Source organism: Hibiscus syriacus, unplaced genomic scaffold, assembly GCF_006381635.1.
Source record: "Hibiscus syriacus cultivar Baekdansim isolate YM2019G1 unplaced genomic scaffold, ASM638163v2 tig00111402_pilon, whole genome shotgun sequence".
Lineage (NCBI taxonomy): Eukaryota > Viridiplantae > Streptophyta > Magnoliopsida > Malvales > Malvaceae > Hibiscus > Hibiscus syriacus.
This window is the reverse complement of record NW_024063082.1, coordinates 2,022,082-2,040,175: the sequence shown is the minus strand read 5'-3', so window position 1 is coordinate 2,040,175 and position 18,094 is coordinate 2,022,082. Positions and strand designations below refer to the sequence as shown.

General features: G+C 35.5%; 1 protein-coding gene and 1 pseudogene across 3 annotated transcripts; one reads left to right on the top strand and one right to left on the bottom strand.

Annotated features, from left to right (window-relative positions):
* The first annotated feature begins 2,379 nt into the window (after positions 1 to 2,379).
* Positions 2,380 to 14,723, top strand: LOC120162045 (CCR4-NOT transcription complex subunit 9-like). Of its 3 annotated transcripts, XM_039172231.1 has the most exons (10): positions 2,382 to 2,602; positions 4,001 to 4,072; positions 5,427 to 5,516; positions 6,031 to 6,073; positions 11,466 to 11,572; positions 12,570 to 12,665; positions 13,131 to 13,321; positions 13,442 to 13,511; positions 13,850 to 13,900; positions 14,635 to 14,723. In XM_039172231.1, the coding sequence occupies exons 1-10, from the start codon at positions 2,417 to 2,419 to the stop codon at positions 14,644 to 14,646; spliced, it is 918 nt and encodes a 305-aa protein (XP_039028162.1). In that variant the 5' UTR covers positions 2,382 to 2,416; the 3' UTR covers positions 14,647 to 14,723. The 3 variants fall into 3 exon arrangements, with proteins under 3 accessions (XP_039028161.1, XP_039028160.1, XP_039028162.1); XM_039172230.1 differs by lacking the exons at positions 4,001 to 4,072; positions 14,635 to 14,723 and adding an exon at positions 4,110 to 4,181 and having other exon boundaries at positions 2,380 to 2,602; positions 13,850 to 14,270; XM_039172229.1 differs by lacking the exon at positions 14,635 to 14,723 and having other exon boundaries at positions 2,381 to 2,602; positions 13,850 to 14,270.
* Positions 14,304 to 17,104, bottom strand: LOC120162044 (annotated as a pseudogene).
* Between the last annotated feature and the right edge of the window lie 990 nt (positions 17,105 to 18,094).

Sequence of the window (18,094 nt, the reverse complement as noted above, 5' to 3'; positions counted from 1 at the left end):
CCAAATTGATGACAGATTCTATTAGCTTATTTAGTGATTCTGATGTGACTTTTGGTATGTGTAGGTGTTTTCTTAAATAAAGGGTAAATTACATAATTTATCACTGATTTTTTTTACTCTTATTTTAATCGTTGAAGTTTAAAAAGTTAAAAAAAAGCATGATAGTTTGACTCCCTAACTGAGCAAGCAAGCTTCTTAACATTATCCTCGTTGAATTAGAGAACTGTTGAAGTGAAAAACGATCATGATAAATAATTTTTAAGAATTTGTAAAATTGTATACGAAAGAAAAAACAAAGAAGAACAAAAAGATTGAGCCTTAAAATGATTTTAATCTAAAATACTATCATGTTTAACCTAAAAATTATATAAATTTTATATTTTTTTGTTGTAATCGAAAAGTTATATTTCGGGAATTTAGGGCGTACACTCGAAAATATGATGAATAATATAACATTTTTCGATTACAACCGAAATGTTACTCTATCCAACCTAAAAATTATGCAACTGATAAAAATTTCTGTTGCAACTGATTTATGTTGTTTTTTAACGTTATGTCAACAAATTGTATTTTATAATTTCCTCGAAAAAGAGCAAGTTATTTAGAATGAAAACGGTATACTTGCTCAATTTACTAAATCGAGTAGATAATAATATCCTTATTTATTTTGATGGGTTTAAGCATTTTAAATCAAGAATATTCAATGATGGATGTGATTTTATCAAAATTAGAAGTTTAAATTTTGATCAATGAAATGTATTAGACGGTTTAATATAATAATTTTAAAAGAAATTATTTTCTTATAAAAAAATGAGATAATTTAGTGATGTGAGGTATTAGAAATAAGATCACGAATTCAAATCCTAATATTTATAAATAGAATAAATTGAATAAAAAACCATTCTATAATAATTTTGTACATTATTCAATTTAAAATAGGGTAAAGTACATAAATGGTCAGATGACTATAGGATATTATTTTATTGAGTCTCCGATTATTAAAAGTTACAAAATAGTATAATGATTATAAGGTGTTGCTTTATTTAGTCCCTCGACTATTAAAAGTTATAAAATGATCACCAGACTATTCATTATGTTATAAACTTATCCTTTTTCTTTAAAAAATTAACGAGCGTATGAATTGAATGTTAACATGGTGACTAAGATATAAAAGTCGTTGGAAATTATGAGATCTCAGTCAACAGGTTAACGTCCAACTCAAATTGCTGTCAATTTTTTTAACAGAAAATGAAGAGTTTGAAGCATATTAACATTCGAGTGATAATTTTATAACTTTTAATAGTCAGATGATTCAACAAAGTAACATCATATAGTTGAGAGACCATTTGTGTACTTTACCTTTTAAGATAATATATAAGAAAAAAATAATGTTGCATGATTTTCTTAAAGTGGTAAATATAAAATTAATGAACATGAACCAAGTAATCTTAATGATTAAGAGTTTTTTTTATGCTCGACTTTAAGCACCGTGTATATAAAAATGTTAATTGTCAAAAGATTAAGAGTCTTTAAACAAATATTATCTTATATATTTATAAAAAAATATAACAAATAATGACCACTTATTTGTTTTATAGTTACCACTTACAATATGGATAAAGATTCAAGGGTAAATTATATGTTTAGTACTTAAATTATCAATTTTATTTAATTTTAATACCTAAACTTTCATTTATTTCAAAATCATATTTAAATTTTATTTTAATTTCGTTTTGATACATCTTCGTTAAAAACTTAGTGGAATTATTATAATATAACACATTTTTATGGGTAGATTACATCATTCATCGCTCAAATATCTTCTCACTCTTATTTTAGTCATTGAAATTTAATTTTTTAATTTAATTACTTAACTTTCATATTACTCCTTAGTTAATCACTCTAACTTTCAAATTTATTTTTTTATTTTAATGTTAATGTCAACAAAATTATTAATAAAATAAATTAGAATGAGTAAAACATGAACAATTTAAAAGTTGAGTAGTTAAATTGAAAAAATTTAAACGTTGGAAACCAAAATAAGAGTGAGAAGATAATTAAATGATGAATGATATAATTTACCCATAAAAATTCGTGCAGCGGTTTTCTAACGAGGGTACTAAAATAAAATAAAAGTAAATGTTAGGTAAAAGTTTGAAATAAGTAAAAGTTTAGGTATTAAAACGAAATAAAATTGGTAGTTCAGATACTAAACGTGTAGTTTAACCAAGTTAAATTGCACAATGAGGGCAAATTTGATTGCAAATCTCACGTACATGTAATGAACGTGGCAATAACTCTTTATTTTATGAACCCTGTAGAATCAAATTCTATCTCTCTCTCTCTCCTTATTAATTTTCTGGTATAACTCTTTCTCCTTCGAGACATTTTTTTTATTTTCCTATTTCTGTAATTTATGCTAACGGTAAATCTGCCTCAATCTCCATCGATGAATTCGCTATTCGGGGGACCCAGCGCATCGAATCCAACTGTCGCAGGAGCCCCGGCGCATAAGGATCGGAAAATGGCAACGGCCGAGCATTTAGTTATCGATCTCAGCAATCCTGATCTCCGGGAGAACGCTCTTCTCGAACTATCGAAGGTAATTAATCAACATTAAAACTCTTTTTATAGTATTTAAGTAAATGTTGCTTCTTGTTCGCCTTCTCTCTTGTTTGTTTCGTAAAGTAAGGTTTTGGTTTAGAGAAATAAGGTGATTTGGGGATATTTAATTTTAAATATTTATCCATCTTTGGTTTTAGAGGAACCCATAGAAACTACATGCAAAAGTGCCTGTTTTATGTTTATATGGATAGGGATTGAATCATCACTTTATATTAGACTGCACTGCAGAAATTAATTCCTCAGAACTTTTTACTTTTATTTTTGGGTTTATAGATGGTAATTTTCCTGAAAGAGAATGGATTCATGGAACGGGTATGACATATGCATTAATGGTGGGTTTCCATGGTTTGGCAAAAGTTATTGAAAATACTGATCTGATAATGAGAGTTTTTTGGGCTATAGGAGATGAAGACTATTAAAAGAATGGTATTGCTCGGCTGGCGGAAAAGACATTCCTCAGAACAGTTACTATTAGAAGTCTGGGTTGAGTTAGAAGATGGTAGAATGTGTTATATATGTTTGATATAGAGTCTTGATAATTTTAGAATCTTCTTGCTAATCCTCTCCTTAGAATAGGGTAGAATTAAGAATGCATTAAATATGTTCCATCCCCGAGTGCAAAGTATTTTAGAATCTCCTCACCAATCTACTCCTTGTCTTGCATGGTATCATCTTTTGCAAGTACTTTTGCTTAAAATGTAATCGTTGACCAGATTCATTACTCTTAATTTGTATTGAGCCTTAATTTCATTCACTTATGTCTTTTTTATGGTTGCATTGCATGTCATTTCTTATGTTGAAACCCTGAAGGAGATTGTATTTATTTTGCATTTGGTTTGTTTTAACTTTTAAGAATAACCCCCTCATGTATTTTATTAAGGATAAAATGGGTCGGAAACTGAAGATTGCATTTGCTCTTCCCCCCCTGCCCCCCCCCCCTTTCACGTGATGCATATCAATTTTCTCACCAAGGGCTTTGGTTTCATTCAAAGTATTTAGCATCTTATTAAACCACAACCACATTTGTATGCATCAACTTCATGATGATTTTGAATATTGAGGTTGAAATACTTATCCTTCCTTGAGAGTAGCAAATTAGTCAAGTTGTCGACTACTCACTACAATGAGTGATATGGAGACATAGGTGGTTGATTGAAGTGAATTCATCATCTTTGAAAATAGAACATATGGGTTCAGTGTCATTTGTAAAGATCTAGAAGTAAGGTAAATAGCTCAGAATAGTTCTTTCTTTCTGCATGGTTCTGCAACTTAAATCTCTCATGTTTTTTCTCTATATGCAGTTATGCAATTTAGCTGTTAAGCATTTGTTTGTTACCACTATAAACTAGTGTCTACCTTTTGGTTTATTTTTTAGAACAAGGAATTATTTCAAGATTTGGCTCCTTTCGTGTGGAATTCTTTTGGTACTATAGCTGCACTCATTCAGGTATGCCTAATAAACTTGTTTTTGTTTTTATTTTTAGAAGAGAGAACTATTTCAAGATTTGGCTCCATTGTTGTGGAATTCTTTTGGTACTATTGCTGCACTTTTACAGGTATGCTATTTATAGTTGGAAGTCCAGATTCACTTCTCTTTTATCTCCCTCTCCCATTCCCTTTCTTTGTTATTTTTGTAATTTCTTATTCACTGATTTAGCATGTAGGCTTGATAGAGAACTTGTTAAGTTCATTTGATCAATGTTCTCCAATTGTGTTATTGATGTTACTGTTGTTTTTTATGCAAAAAAGGTTTTTTCCCGATTAAAATAAGGTGCATACATTTAAAAATATATATGAAATATATATAGAAAAGTCATATGATACATATAAATTATAAATTTATAATAAATGATAATAGCTAGGAAGGTAAAACTTTACATCGAATACAGATCTGAAAAATAATGAACAAAATGAATTCCAATACAATACAAAGGCAAAAATAGGGCTCTGTTTTTTAGCACTAAAACAGAGCAACACCTTTGTTTTTAAACAGGCTTTAAAGTCAACAATGAAGAAGGAGAAAAAAATTAGAAGAAAATATAGTAGAGTAGATAGAGAATGAAGATTGGCGGGAAAAAGAAGACAAATAAAAGCTGACAGAAGAAAAAGTGTAGGTGGACAGAACATGAGGGTTTAAGGAGAGGATGAAGGTTACGTTATAGTTTTTTATATTTGTTTTCATATTTTAACGAAATTAATATTGGTGGGATTTTAATTAATAAAATAAAGAACATTTATGACATTATGAGTTTTCCATATTTTGGTTGCACCTGAGCGTGTAGGCGTGCACCTTAACATCACTGGTTAACATGCATTTCTTTATTGGGCTATTTCTTCATTTCTCTGTAAGCTTAAACCTTAGAGTTCCCTCTTAGTTGCTTGTAGGATGTGTAATTTTTATTTCTTGCAATTCCATTCTGTTGTATGTATCATTTCAAGTTTAAATTCATTTTAACTCAATTTGCAAAAAATATTTGCTCCTTTTAGGACCTACTCAATTAGAATGAGGATACGAAGATGTAGAAAAAGCTGTTTGCTTCAAAATAAGTGTATATTTAGTGTAAATTGATTTTTGAGTTTATTTTGACTTTTATCTTGCACTATGAAAAGTTTTATATCATTAATTTTTTGGGGGGTCAAAACAATTAGATTCTTGTCTTTTTTAGTCAAATGACCTGACATGCTAGATGCTTCTTATGAATTCTTTTATTAATCAAGTTGCCAATTGGAAATCGAAATATTGTCATAGTTAGGGATTTATTCTGTCTCAATTCATTAATGCTAAGCTATTTTTCTTGCAGGAGACAGTCTCAATTTACCCTGTTCTCTCACCACCAAATCTGACTCCAGCTCAGTCAAATCGAGTTTGTAATGCTCTTGCTCTACTTCAGGTGATATATTTTTGGCCTTTTCTACTGTTTCTGTTGGACTGAATTTTGCTCACTAATGGTAACTCACAAGTCATGACTAATGTTACCTTTGAGTTTGTTTTACATTTTTTTTCTCAGTTTATTTTTGAAGGAGAAAAATATGTTTTACTGGAACTTTTGTTCATTTTGGTTTTGGTCAAATTAAAAAAAATATTTAAAGGAGGTTTAATCAGTTCAACTGGCCCTTTCCATAAAGGAGGTTTAAATATCATATACAGGATTTTAATATTGAATTAGTATTAAGAAAAAAGATTAATTGTATGGCATTTAATATAGAAATAGAAGGCCAAAGACACAAGTCGCCACCACTCCCTAAAACCCATTTAATTCGGTCTTCTATCTGAACCGGTTTATTTACATTCATTAGACTTATAGGCAATCGGTTCTTGGTTCAACCAAGCCAGGTGCCCAATCCACATTTTTATTTTCTTTTAAATTTCTGCTAATGTGCCTTAATTTTCATCTTTTCTTACAGTGTGTGGCTTCTCATCCGGACACAAGGATGTTATTCCTAAATGGTATGTTCTTATCTGATGCGCATACGTGTGTACCCTGTTCCTTAACACATGACCTGAATATTTACTTTTCTTATTTAATTCTTGAAGTTACATATTTAAGAAGATTTCATTATTAGTTATGGATATTCCTCTGAAATAGCATGCTGTCAAATTGGATTTGCCTTCAAGCACCTGAGTACAAATCATTGTATTGAGATTTCTTGTTGCTGGAATCATAGAAGTTGGGTATTTGCTGAATAGGGATATAAATACTGTTTGAGGTCATGGAATCAACAATTAACTGATTTTTCAATTATCTTTTTTCACCATAAGATTTCTTTTCTGTAGAAAGATTATCCTATACACCAACTATAAGAGTTATTAAACTTCATTGGGTCTACACGGAAATATTTATGAAAAAGAATAAATCATTTAATTATTAAATGGTCATATGGAAAACTTTTAACCAGACATGTGGAGATTATAATTTCACTGACAGTTTATAAAGTAATAATACTTCTGATGTAGTTAATTTTCAAATGATTTTTTATGCGGTAAAAACGCCCCTATAACTGTTGAAGTTTTATTTGAACTGCAATTCATGTGAGAAGACTACTAGAAACTTTATATAGTAGCTGATCGGTAAATGTAAACGATTTGATATATGCATAATCTTATAAAAACTGTCCTCATTTTCTATTTCTGGATGTTCTGAATAAAATTGTATATAATAAAAAGTTAATGGTTGATTTTTGCAAAATTTCCTACTTTATTTAATAATTTTTACAACTGTAATACAAAATTTGGTTTCTTGTTCCTTTCATGGGGTTGTAATGGCAGAAAGGTTGAATTCATGTCGGACACTTGTGCATTTGTCTTTTCTAGGTACCCTTGAACTAAAAGTCCTATCCTGTGTAAAGACGAAGTTCAGTATGTGGTTCCAAGTTGGTTTCTACCTGAGTCTCACGAGGTTGTGAATTTATAGGTTGTGAAATCCTAGGATTAGTTATGGAAATATGAATTGGTTCCACTGAGCTATTTACAACCGATTTTGGCAAGGATGTTTGTTCCCAAAAACTCATTTCAGAGTCATTCTCCCCCAGAAGAGAGTTTTTGATTCGGATCAATAGGAGTCGCCACTGGTTTACATCCGAGTAATCCGGTCTCTTTCAAGATATCGAGGACATATTTCCTTTGCGAGATAATTATACATTTTGAGGATCTAGCCACCTCCATTCCAAGGAAATATTTGAGTTGTCCTAGATCCTTGACTTCAAACTGGTTGGATAAGAAGTTCTTCAACGACTCCAACTCTACTGTGTCATCTCCTGTCATAACAATGTCATCTACATACACAATTAAAATAGCAATTTTACCATTATTGTGTTTGTAGAACATAGTATGATCAGACTGGGCCTGAGTGTAACCATGTTGTTTCACAGCTCTCGTGAATCTCTCGAACCAGGCTCTCGGAGATTGTTTCAATCCATAAATAGATTTCTTTAGCTTGCAGACCCTGCCATCCTTCTTCAATTCATCAAAGCCTGGAGGAACTTCCATAAACACATCTTCCTCTAGCTCACCATTTAGGAACGCATTCTTCACATCAAACTGTCTGAGAGTCCAATCCAGATTGGCGGCTAGTGAGAGTAGGACACGTACGGTGTTTAGTTTGGCCACAGGTGCGAAGGTCTCCTCGTAGTCAAGGCCGTATGTCTGAGTGAAGCCTCGTGCTACGAGTCTTGCCTTGTATCTCTCGACCGAGCCATCTGCATGGTATTTGATGGTGAACACCCACTTGCTGCCTATAGATCGTTTCCCCTCAGGTAAAGGAGTTAGATCCCACGTGTCATTCTTCTTCAGGGCCTTTAACTCCTCAAAAATTGCCTCTCTCCATCTCGGAACTTCTAGAGCTTCATGTATCGACTTAGGTAGTGCATCATCCATAATCCTGGTGGAAAAAGCTTTGAAATCTGGAGAGAGTTTATTATAAGATAAGAAATTGGATATTAGATGTTTTGTGGTACATGATCTAACACCTTTGCGCAAGGCTATGGGTTCAAAGAATTCTGTAGAAGGCTCTAAATTTGGAGAAGAAATAGGAGAAAGAGAAGTAGTACCTTGGACCATAGTCGAGTCCGATGGTTGGCATACCTTGGGGACCGGTGGAACATTACTTGGTCGAGTCATCCGTCTAGAATAAACACGAAGTTCAGTAGGTGGTTCCAAGTTGGTTTCTACCTGAGTCTCACGAGGTTGTGAATTTATAGGTTGTGAAATCCTAGGATTAGTTACGGAAATATGAATTGGTTCCACTGAGCTATTTACAACCGATTTTGGCAAGGATGTTTGTTCCCAAAAACTCATTTCAGAGTCATTCTCCCCCGGAAGAGAGTTTTTGTCAAAAAAAAGGTTGTTTTTCAAAAAACGTGACATCCATACTCACATAATACTTCCCAGATTTAGGATCAAAGCATTTATACCCTTTTTGTGTTGGTGAAAAACCTAGACATATGCATTTATGTGCTCGGGGATCGAGTTTTCCTTTATTTTGGCCGTGTATATGAACAAAAGCAATGCAACCAAAAATTTTAGGTGTTAAATCAGTGAAAGATCTATTTTCAGGAAACATATTCTTTAGAGCTTGCAAAGGAGTAATATAATTAAGAACTCTTGTAGGCATTCGATTTATCAAATAAGACGCTGTTAAGAGTGCTTCATTCCAAAAATGATTAGGAACATTCATAGCAAACAGTAAAGCCCTAGTCACCTCTAATAAATGCCTATTTTTTCTTTCAGCAACTCCATTTTGTTGGGGAGTATCGACGCAAGAACTGTGATGAATAATTCCTTTTTGTTTCAAAAAATCACCTAAGATTGCATTAAAATATTCTCGACCATTATCGGTTCTAAGAACTTGGATATTTGCTTGAAACTGAGTATTGATCAGTGAGTGCAAATTTTTGAAAACACTTGCTGCCTCGGATTTTTCTTTTAGTAAATAAATCCACGCGACTCTAGTGTGATCATCAATGAATGTGATGAACCATCTAGATCCTGAGGTTGTTTATACTCGTGAAGAGCCCCAAATATCACTATGCACAAGAGAAAAAAGTTTTGATGGCATATACTTTAAAGATGGATAAACAGATCTATGATGTTTTGCCAATTCACAAGCTTCACACTGAAAAGAAAAACCGTCCTTTTTTTTGAAAATATTTGGAAACAAATATTTCAAGTAATTAAAACTAGGATGGCCTAACCTATAATGCCACAACATTATTTCATTCTCACAAGACAAGGTAGTAAAACATCTCGGTTTCTGAACTTGTTTATCTGAAGGATTGTCCGTGACCAAGTGATAGAGTCCATCAACCTCCTTAGCATTGCCAATCATCTTCCCCGAACAAGGGTCCTGAAATTCAAATCCAGCAAATGTAATTGTAGCAATGCATTTGCAATTATGAATTATACGATTAACAGAGATGAGATTGCAAGAGAGCTTTGGGACATGTAGGACATTTAGTAATGTGAGAGATGGAGAAATAATGATAGAGCCTTTTCCAGCTATAGAGGTTAGGGAGCCATCAGCAATTTTTACCTTCAGATTACCAGATAAAGGAAAATAAGATGAGAATATGGAGGAATTACCGGTCATGTGATCTGTTGCCCCTGAATCTATGATCCAAGGGTTTGATTTAGAACCGGCTATGAAAGCTGTAGGATATGTACCTTTCTGGGCTAATGATGAAGAGGCAATATAAGATGATGGGTTAGGAGTGTTGGATAGGGAATGAGAACTCATTAGTTGATACAATTGCTCTAGCTGTTCTTTGCTGAAGGCAGACAGTTCTGAGGCAGGTTTCGGCTCTTCAGAAGCATCTTCAGATGAGGCATGGAATCCCTTTGCATTACGAGAATTTCGATTGGCTGAAAAATTCTCGGCTGGCTTCCCGTGTAGCTTCCAACACTTGGCTTTAGTGTGTCCCGACTTGTTGCAGTGCTCGCAGATTGGCCGATCTCTGTCGTTCCGACGATCGTTGCGACGTGGTGGCTGACCCGAGAACAAGGCAGAAGACTCGGTGGGATTTGGTGAGTGGCCTCCAAGCATGACTGTCCGCCGGCTCTCCTCTCGTCTGACTTCGGAGAAGACTTCTCTTGTGGTTGGTAGTGGTTCACGACCAAGAATGCGCCCTCTGACTTCATCCAATTCCTTGTTAAGGCCGACAAGGAATTCGAAGACGCGTTCTTTTTCCACCATCTTCTGGAATAGAGCCCTGTCCTTAGCACAACTCCATTCGTAGTCGCTGAACATGTCAACCTCTTGCCACAAGGTCTTGAGTTCAGTGTAGTATTGAGTGACAGTTTTTTCTCCTTGTTTTAGCCTTCATAACCGAGTTTTTAGTTCAAACCATTGTCCTGCGTTCCCGAGATCAGAATAGGTCTCGTTCACAGCATTCCAAATGTCATGAGCAGTAGGTAGGAAGAGATAATTTCTCCCTACACTCGGATCCATGGAATTTATGAGCCAAGACATAATCATCGAGTTTTCTGCCTCCCATCTTTCAGATTCTTCATCTTCTTCGGCAGGTTTTGTAGTAGTACCTGAGAGATAGCCGAATTTTTCACGGCCACGAATAAATAGTTTCACAGATTGTGACCATTGTAAGAAATTATTTCCATTCAACTTGTGAGAAGTGATGGATATGTTTTGGAAGGATTCAGTGTTTAGGGTGATTGAAGGTGAGCGAGTAGAACTCATAGAGTCGATACCAGAGGTATCATCGTAGGGTTTGGCCAACCTGGCTCTGACACCATAAAGACGAAAAAACTTGTTCCGAATAAATCGTGTTTATTTCTGCTGAATATGGCTGACTTAAATAGAGTTTACAATGTAACAACTTTACATAAAAAGATGCATAAAATTAACAACAGAATAAAAATGATTCTATATAATTAAAAATGATCCTATCTAATAACTAATAGAATAAAAAACTGATTCTATCTAATTAAAAATGATCCTATCCAATAACTAATAGAATAAAAACTGATTCTATCTAATTAAAACTGATCCTATCTAATATTTAATTTAGATATTCTCGACACTGTGTAATGTGTATATGCCCTTTGGGATAAGTGCATAACTTGTTTGTAGAAGGTTAGGATACATTGTATTTCCACATTATCACTTGGTTACTTGGTACTTTTGCTTGTTGTTAGTTTGTTATTTTCTCTCTCCCCCCCAACCAAAAAATAATAATAATAAATAAGGCAAATTTTCTTTTCTTTTGTAGGGATGTTACTTTCTTGCTTCCTATAATTATTTAACAAATGACAAATAGTCTTTTCATCACGTGTATAAAGCTGCATATATTCTAATTGATGTTTCTCACTAATTATTTTACATTTGCAGCTCATATGCCCTTGTATCTGTATCCTTTCCTTAATACAACAAGTAAATCAAGGCCTTTTGAGTATTTGAGGCTTACTAGCTTAGGTGTGATTGGTGCCTTGGTGAAGGTAAGCACACATACCCTATTTGCATTTTGGTTTCCTTATTTGTGTCACTTGAATCCTGTAATCATAACCAGATAACCAATAGGAATTATCCATTGCATGCTTTTCAGGAGCTAATTAATGAACTACTTTCTGTTCCACATCTCTTTAGTCTAGAGCATTGTGCATCCATTTCCTAGGTGTTAGTAATGTCTTTTCACTTGAAAAATGAAATAATGCGAGAGAAAGGGGCAAAAGTCAAATATGTATATTGTTTAAAAGCAATTCATGCTGGATTAGATTTTTTTTTGAAATCGGTTTGGAGGGATAAAGGAAGTCTAATTTTAGAGAGTGATTCCTATAATGAACTAAAGTGGATTTCCAATCCGGAAACATGTCCAGATCTTTATGTTCATGTGGTCAGAGTTATAGCCAAGTTAGTTAGTGAGTTCAATGTAACTACTAGGCTTGTTAACAGATGTATAAATGTGGAAGCTGATCGTTTAGCTAAATCAAGCATAGGATAGCACAAGGTTTTGTGTGTTTGTATTTGGTGGTTGTCTTTCGGGTTGGTTTAAAGGGGTTTTCTGTTGTATTTTATGTTCTGAACTACTTGTATTTATTACTCTAGTAATAAATCTTTGGGCACTCTTTTCCTCCTTCCTATGATCATTGAGTTTTTAGGAGCTTAATGGTTATGAAGGGGTTTTTTAATGAGGCCCTATTTCTATAAAAAAAAATGTATATTGTTTTTTCTTCTCTTTCTCTGTTCCGACCCCTCAGGTTTGAGAGCATGCAATAGATGATGCTCTGTATATTGGCTTTTGTTTTAATATGTAATATTTGCTTCTTAAAGTAAAAATCTTTGTTCCGTGTAACACTTGATGTTTGGGAAAGAGATTCTTATAACTGTCAAATTTCAACCAAACTAGCAATTATCTTTGTGTTGTTATTCATCCGTGTCTGCATAATAATTTTAAATATACCTATAAAATTATCTTTTCCTTTCTTTCTTTTCCAGGTTGATGATACAGAAGTTATCAGCTTCCTTCTTTCAACTGAGATAATCCCACTATGTCTGCGCACAATGGAGATGGGCAGTGAACTATCAAAAACAGTTGAGTTTGTCGATTTTGTTACTTTACCAACTGTGCTAAATTATCTGCCATTTCTGTTTCCCTATGTATTTTATCTGAAATTATTTTGTTTTAGTAGTGAAATTTTTTGGATACCAACTTGCGTTCTTGAGGTGCCTACAGCCGTGTAGCCTGCCAAGGGCCACAAATACGTAAACATTTATTTATTTTTGGCAGATTCGAATAACCAAGAATAGGTTTAGGCTGATTCATGCCTTGCCACTGTTAATCTACTATCAGTGAACATTGGATTTAGGTATAGGCTATTGTGTTATGAAGAATAGGCGGGTCGGGATTCTGGGTAGGTTGGCTTTTGGTTGATGATTGTTGTATAGCTTGATTAATTTAAAAGGGACATCTTCTCATTCTGTTGTTCATTTGTTACAGAGTTAAGCCCTAAACCAGTAAATTTTCTTGATAAGTGACAAATGATTGTTTGATGGCAGGTTGCCACTTTTATAGTTCAGAAGATTCTACTGGATGATGTTGGCTTGGACTATATTTGCACTACTGCAGAGCGGTTTTTTGCAGTTGGTCGAGTTCTAGGAAATATGGTTGCAGCACTTGCTGAGCAACCCTCTTCACGACTGTTAAAACATATTATTCGATGTTATCTTCGATTGTCAGATAACCCAAGGTTTGTTAATGAAGTTGATAATGGATTCATTCATTAGTTTTTGGCTCTAGCTCACCCTCTTTCTTTACTTTTCCCTAGTTTCTTTTTGAGGTTTATGCATAAAGTTGATAATAAATTCAGGGCTGGCGATGCGTTAAGAAGTTGCCTTCCGGATATGTTACGAGATGCCTCCTTTAGTAGTTGCCTTCGTGTAAGTACTGATATTTCTATTATTTTTTTATTATTGGCTATGATTAATGCATGGTCATCAAGTTGTATTTTATCTTGAAGAGTCGAGCTGTTAAGGGTTCTATTTTTGGTGGCCATAAAGTTAAAATTGAAAAATATTACTCCTATTGTTTCTCTGGCTCTTGTTGAAACCCAAAAGTATCTTGTGAACATGTTCAGCCAACTATTTTGTATCATTTGAACTAAAAACTAAAAACCGATTGGATATTTTCAACCGGTAGGTAAAATTAAATCCACTCAAAAAGATTGATTTACATATTCCTTATTTTGTCTCATCATCCACTTTGTTCATGCTTCTAGGAAGATCAAACCACTAGGAGGTGGCTGCAGCAGTTGCTTCACAATGTTGGGGTGAGTCGGGTACCAACTCTTCAGGCCGGTGCAGGATTTGATCACATGCTGGTTAACTGAACAATCATACAAAATTCTTTCCATCATTCGAAGCTGGTTTTAGCCGGCATGGCCGTGGAAGCATCACTCGTGGTTTTATCTAACTAGTATTATTGTTAGTATTGGTATTTTATATTAAACAGTAGTTGTAATTAGTGATTTGCTGTTTGCTGTTTGCCCTTAGAAGGGAATGCAGTAGTAGGAGGCGCAAAATGGGTGTAAGGTGTAGGGGATCAATGCCTGGTCAGACCATTCTCAGTGTTGAATCTGAAATTGTGTACAGTTGTGTAGCTATTTTTCATGTGTAATGAAATTATGATAATGTCGTCCATTGCTGTGCTCGCTTTTTTGATCCGAATCTATAAAAACCGAAAGCAAATGATGGAGACTTTGATCATGCAATAATACTTGGAAAAGAGAAATGTAATTATGATGAAGTTAAAATCTAGAGCTTGACAACATAGGATACAAGAGATTGTCAAGGGGGAAAAGCATAGAAAGAGATTGCAGTCGGCATGAAATTTACTTAAATAAGGAAGATGAGAATTATATAATTATACAAGTTATAGCAAAACCATGAATTCACCACCAACTCAAGAGCTCCAAGTGCCGCTTCGTTCTTCCAAAGCTAGACTTCGGAGAGGAGGAACATATAATGCCTGGCTGTGCTCATAACATGCTGTCTGATCTTGCAGGCAGTCTCCTAAAGAAGTTAAGAGGTGTAGATGGAAGCTTGTGGCGGAACCTCGGGTGCCGTAAGATGTAAAGGCCTGTCAGAAGAGCAATAACTTGGAATGGCGTGACGTAAAGAACCAAGGCCGCGATCAAGCATAATGTCACAAATAGAGTGGTTGCTCTGGGGTCCCTCCAACTTAGCAGAGACTGGAATCTTTTTCCCCTTGTGTTGCAAGGTCACCGATCACGGTCTGAACTCTCCCTGCTATGCTTCTTATACGATCATACCTCATCCGGACAATGTCTGAGGGCCGAGAAGTGGGGAAGGTATCAAACTCTTCATCCAATTCATCAGGATGAGTGGCATCAGCATGAGAGAGTCGAGTGTCCATGTGAGGAGGGTGTCGAGGCCTCCAACGGTAGTTCCAGATACCGATTAGGAAAAGGTAGAGAAAAACTGTGGGTAGTATTAGCTCGGGATAAAGAACCAATATGATGAAAAGGATGTGAATCAAAATGGTTGTAAGAGGGTTCCTCCAGTTGCAGATTTGATCAAACCATTTTCCAACAGCAATCAACCCACTCAGAACTCCCATGATTCTGAAGAAGTTTGCTTTGCTTCTCCTCATGCTCCACATGTGTGAATCGACATCGAGCATGTACTCCACAACTTCCTTCCTCAAAGGAGGCTAAGCCCGGCTCAGTCTCATCGAGACAATCTGCATTGCTTGATGCCTCAAGACATCGAGCTGAACCACAGACAATGGATGAATGTAGTGCATCTTCGGCAATAGTGGATGTGAATACATATGCAGCATGTTAATCAAACTAAAGCAGGTGAACCTCAAAGCCAATTGAATTTCACCAGTCTTTTTAACCCCCGAAGGATGCAGCGCCAGAAGAGAGTATGAGTGAGTATAGACCCTATCAGCTTCAAGTGTAGAAAGTCGAATCCGTACCTTCCCAATTGTCGAGTCCTTTGACCCTCCGGCTCCCACATGAATATACCATTGTCAAAAACACCTACCGTAATAACAGTACAAGTGTCAAAAACCTCCCAAGTGTACTGCTCATTCCACCTTGGCACAAAGTTGTCTATGATCGTCCTTGTCCGGACCCATTTCTGCCCATACTTGGCCACACAATAAGAATCTGTGGTTCCTCGTCCGTCTTTCATTTTCATCGGCATCAGACCATGAGCACTTAGAATACCCAGTTCCAGAATTCCAATGCTCGGTCTCCATAATTGTTTTGCCGTCGGCCTAAGATCACTACTGTAGTGAGTAGATTCATCCAAATCATGATACCCTCCTTCTAAACAGATCCTCAAGTTAATCCTACTTGCAAATTTTATCACTTTTTTCTCTCCATCAACAATCACATGTTTCTCCAGATTGAGCCACCTACTGTTCATTGGTTTATGGTCTAACCCTCTCTGCACCATATGCAAAGGGATCACACACATACCCAAGCTTTCATCCTTGTTCGATCCGACCCTATCTTCCACACTTAGAACCAAAGGCTCCTCAAAAGGTTCAGCAGCTACAAACATTAAGTCTTCATTCCACATTGGATTGATAGTCTTACTTTGAGATACTCTAGTTCTCAAAGCCTGATTTCCGAGAACCGCTTTCACGAAAACCTCAGGGAACATGCTTTTATCAGTAAGTACCAAGTCCTGAGCTTCAATCACATTCACCCTCACATACCAAAGCTTGGGGGAAAGATAGACTTTCGATCGGATGTTTGAAACCGCATCAGGGCCAACCGATGCAGCATCCGAATGCCATGAATCAGGAAATGCCTCATCTGCTTGAGTTCCCATCCAGACAGCAAGCATGAGCTCTCCCTTAACTTTATTACCCTTCCGATCTTCCAATCTATACCACTGTGGTGCCAATGGACTGTCTGGAGGAATTCTTTTCGGAATTTAATTGAGATCGAACAAGGCCCTGCCGATTAAATCATCCGCGACGACATCCTTGTCCTTCACATAAACTTCCAAAACAGAAGCTTGAATCCTTTCTTTCGAGAAAGCAAACACTTGATTCCATTCTGGATTGCTCTTCTTCTGGAAATGCTTAGTGATTCCCTTGTAGTTCCCGAGTTTAACTTCGACATACGGATCACAACTACCAGTAACATCCTTTCCAGGTAAATCCTTGGCCTTCACAACTCGAACATAGAGGTATTGCATCTGCTCAACGAGGTCATAGGTGCTCACAAGCTTATCGCCCGTAAGAGCTCCCACCCCGATGTTCGGCGAGGTCTCCTTCAAGGCAAAGTCTGCAGCTTGTGGAGGCTTCTGCATCTTTGTTCTAAAGAACACCCCACAGTTAAGCAAGTGGCGACACGGGACAAGGGTTATCAGAAGAAGAAAAAACTGAAGTGTTTGGTTTTTTTCTTTATTACCAGGCAAAACTAAACTTGTAGGAAAGCTTTCAACACAAAAACCTGCAAAAATAAAAAAATAAAAAAAATCCAGGAAGAACAATGAGTAATAATTGTTAACACATCACACTTCCATCTGGATTCTGGATTCGGAGCAAAATAAAGAAAACGACATAGTACAACAGTAGCAAATACAGTGGTCTGGTTTCTGTGAGCTGTCATTAGGCATTACAATTACCAGGAAGGGATCATTTAATGGAGTTTAAATTAAAAGCCAAAGTGATGTGAACTTGATGATTCCTTTAAAGAAGGGAAGGAGAAAAAGAACTTTCTCAGCTACCAAACAGTATTAAAACAGAAAACATTTATCAAAACGTACAATAAGACAACGAATGTGCATTTCTTGTAGAAAAGCAGAAACAGATCTAAAACAAGAAAAACCCATCAAACCAAACAAATATTGGAAACAACTAAAGCCAAAGAGAAGAAAAATGCATTATCTTTTATCATGCATTAATGATATTATTACCATAGAAAGCTTAAACAGCTAGTCAAACCAACCCCAGAAATACAATTCTGAACCAAAACCAAGGCGTTCATTTTGTTTTTGGTAATAGAAGTGGAGTAAAAATGTTACCTTTCCGTGAAAATGTAAGTAAAGGATCGAACTTTCTTCGAGAATGGGAAAGGATTTGTAGTGTTAATTGAATGGCATGAAAGCAATTGAACGAACTTGAGAGTGAAAGCAAAGGGAGTGAGTGAGGATTAGGAATGGGGACATGTGGGTTGGGACACTGAAAGCTCTGTTAAAAAAAGACTGAATCTCTGCTGGATACCAGACCACATTTCTTTATTTTCATTTTCATTTTAGCATGAATAATGATATACTAATTGTTGGGCAATTTTCCCAATAAATCACTGGTGATTGGTATATTTACTGATCTAATACCGGTCAGATTATATTTTTTGATCTAACATCTATAACAGTATAGCGCGCCCCCTGCCCCGCGATATACGGTGATCTGGCGTCACGTGGGTATAGCGCGCCTCCTGATCCGCATTATACCTGAGTATCTGACACGTGAGGTA

Bases quoted from the DNA above. Each gene is read 5' to 3' on its own strand.
- LOC120162045 (XM_039172230.1), top strand. From the start codon at position 2,417: ATGCTAACGGTAAATCTGCCTCAATCTCCATCGATGAATTCGCTATTC. The intron at 2,603-4,109 runs GTAATTAATCAA...TTTTATTTTTAG, and splicing joins CTCTTCTCGAACTATCGAAG to AAGAGAGAACTATTTCAAGA. The intron at 13,322-13,441 runs GTTTGTTAATGA...TAATAAATTCAG, and splicing joins CGATTGTCAGATAACCCAAG to GGCTGGCGATGCGTTAAGAA.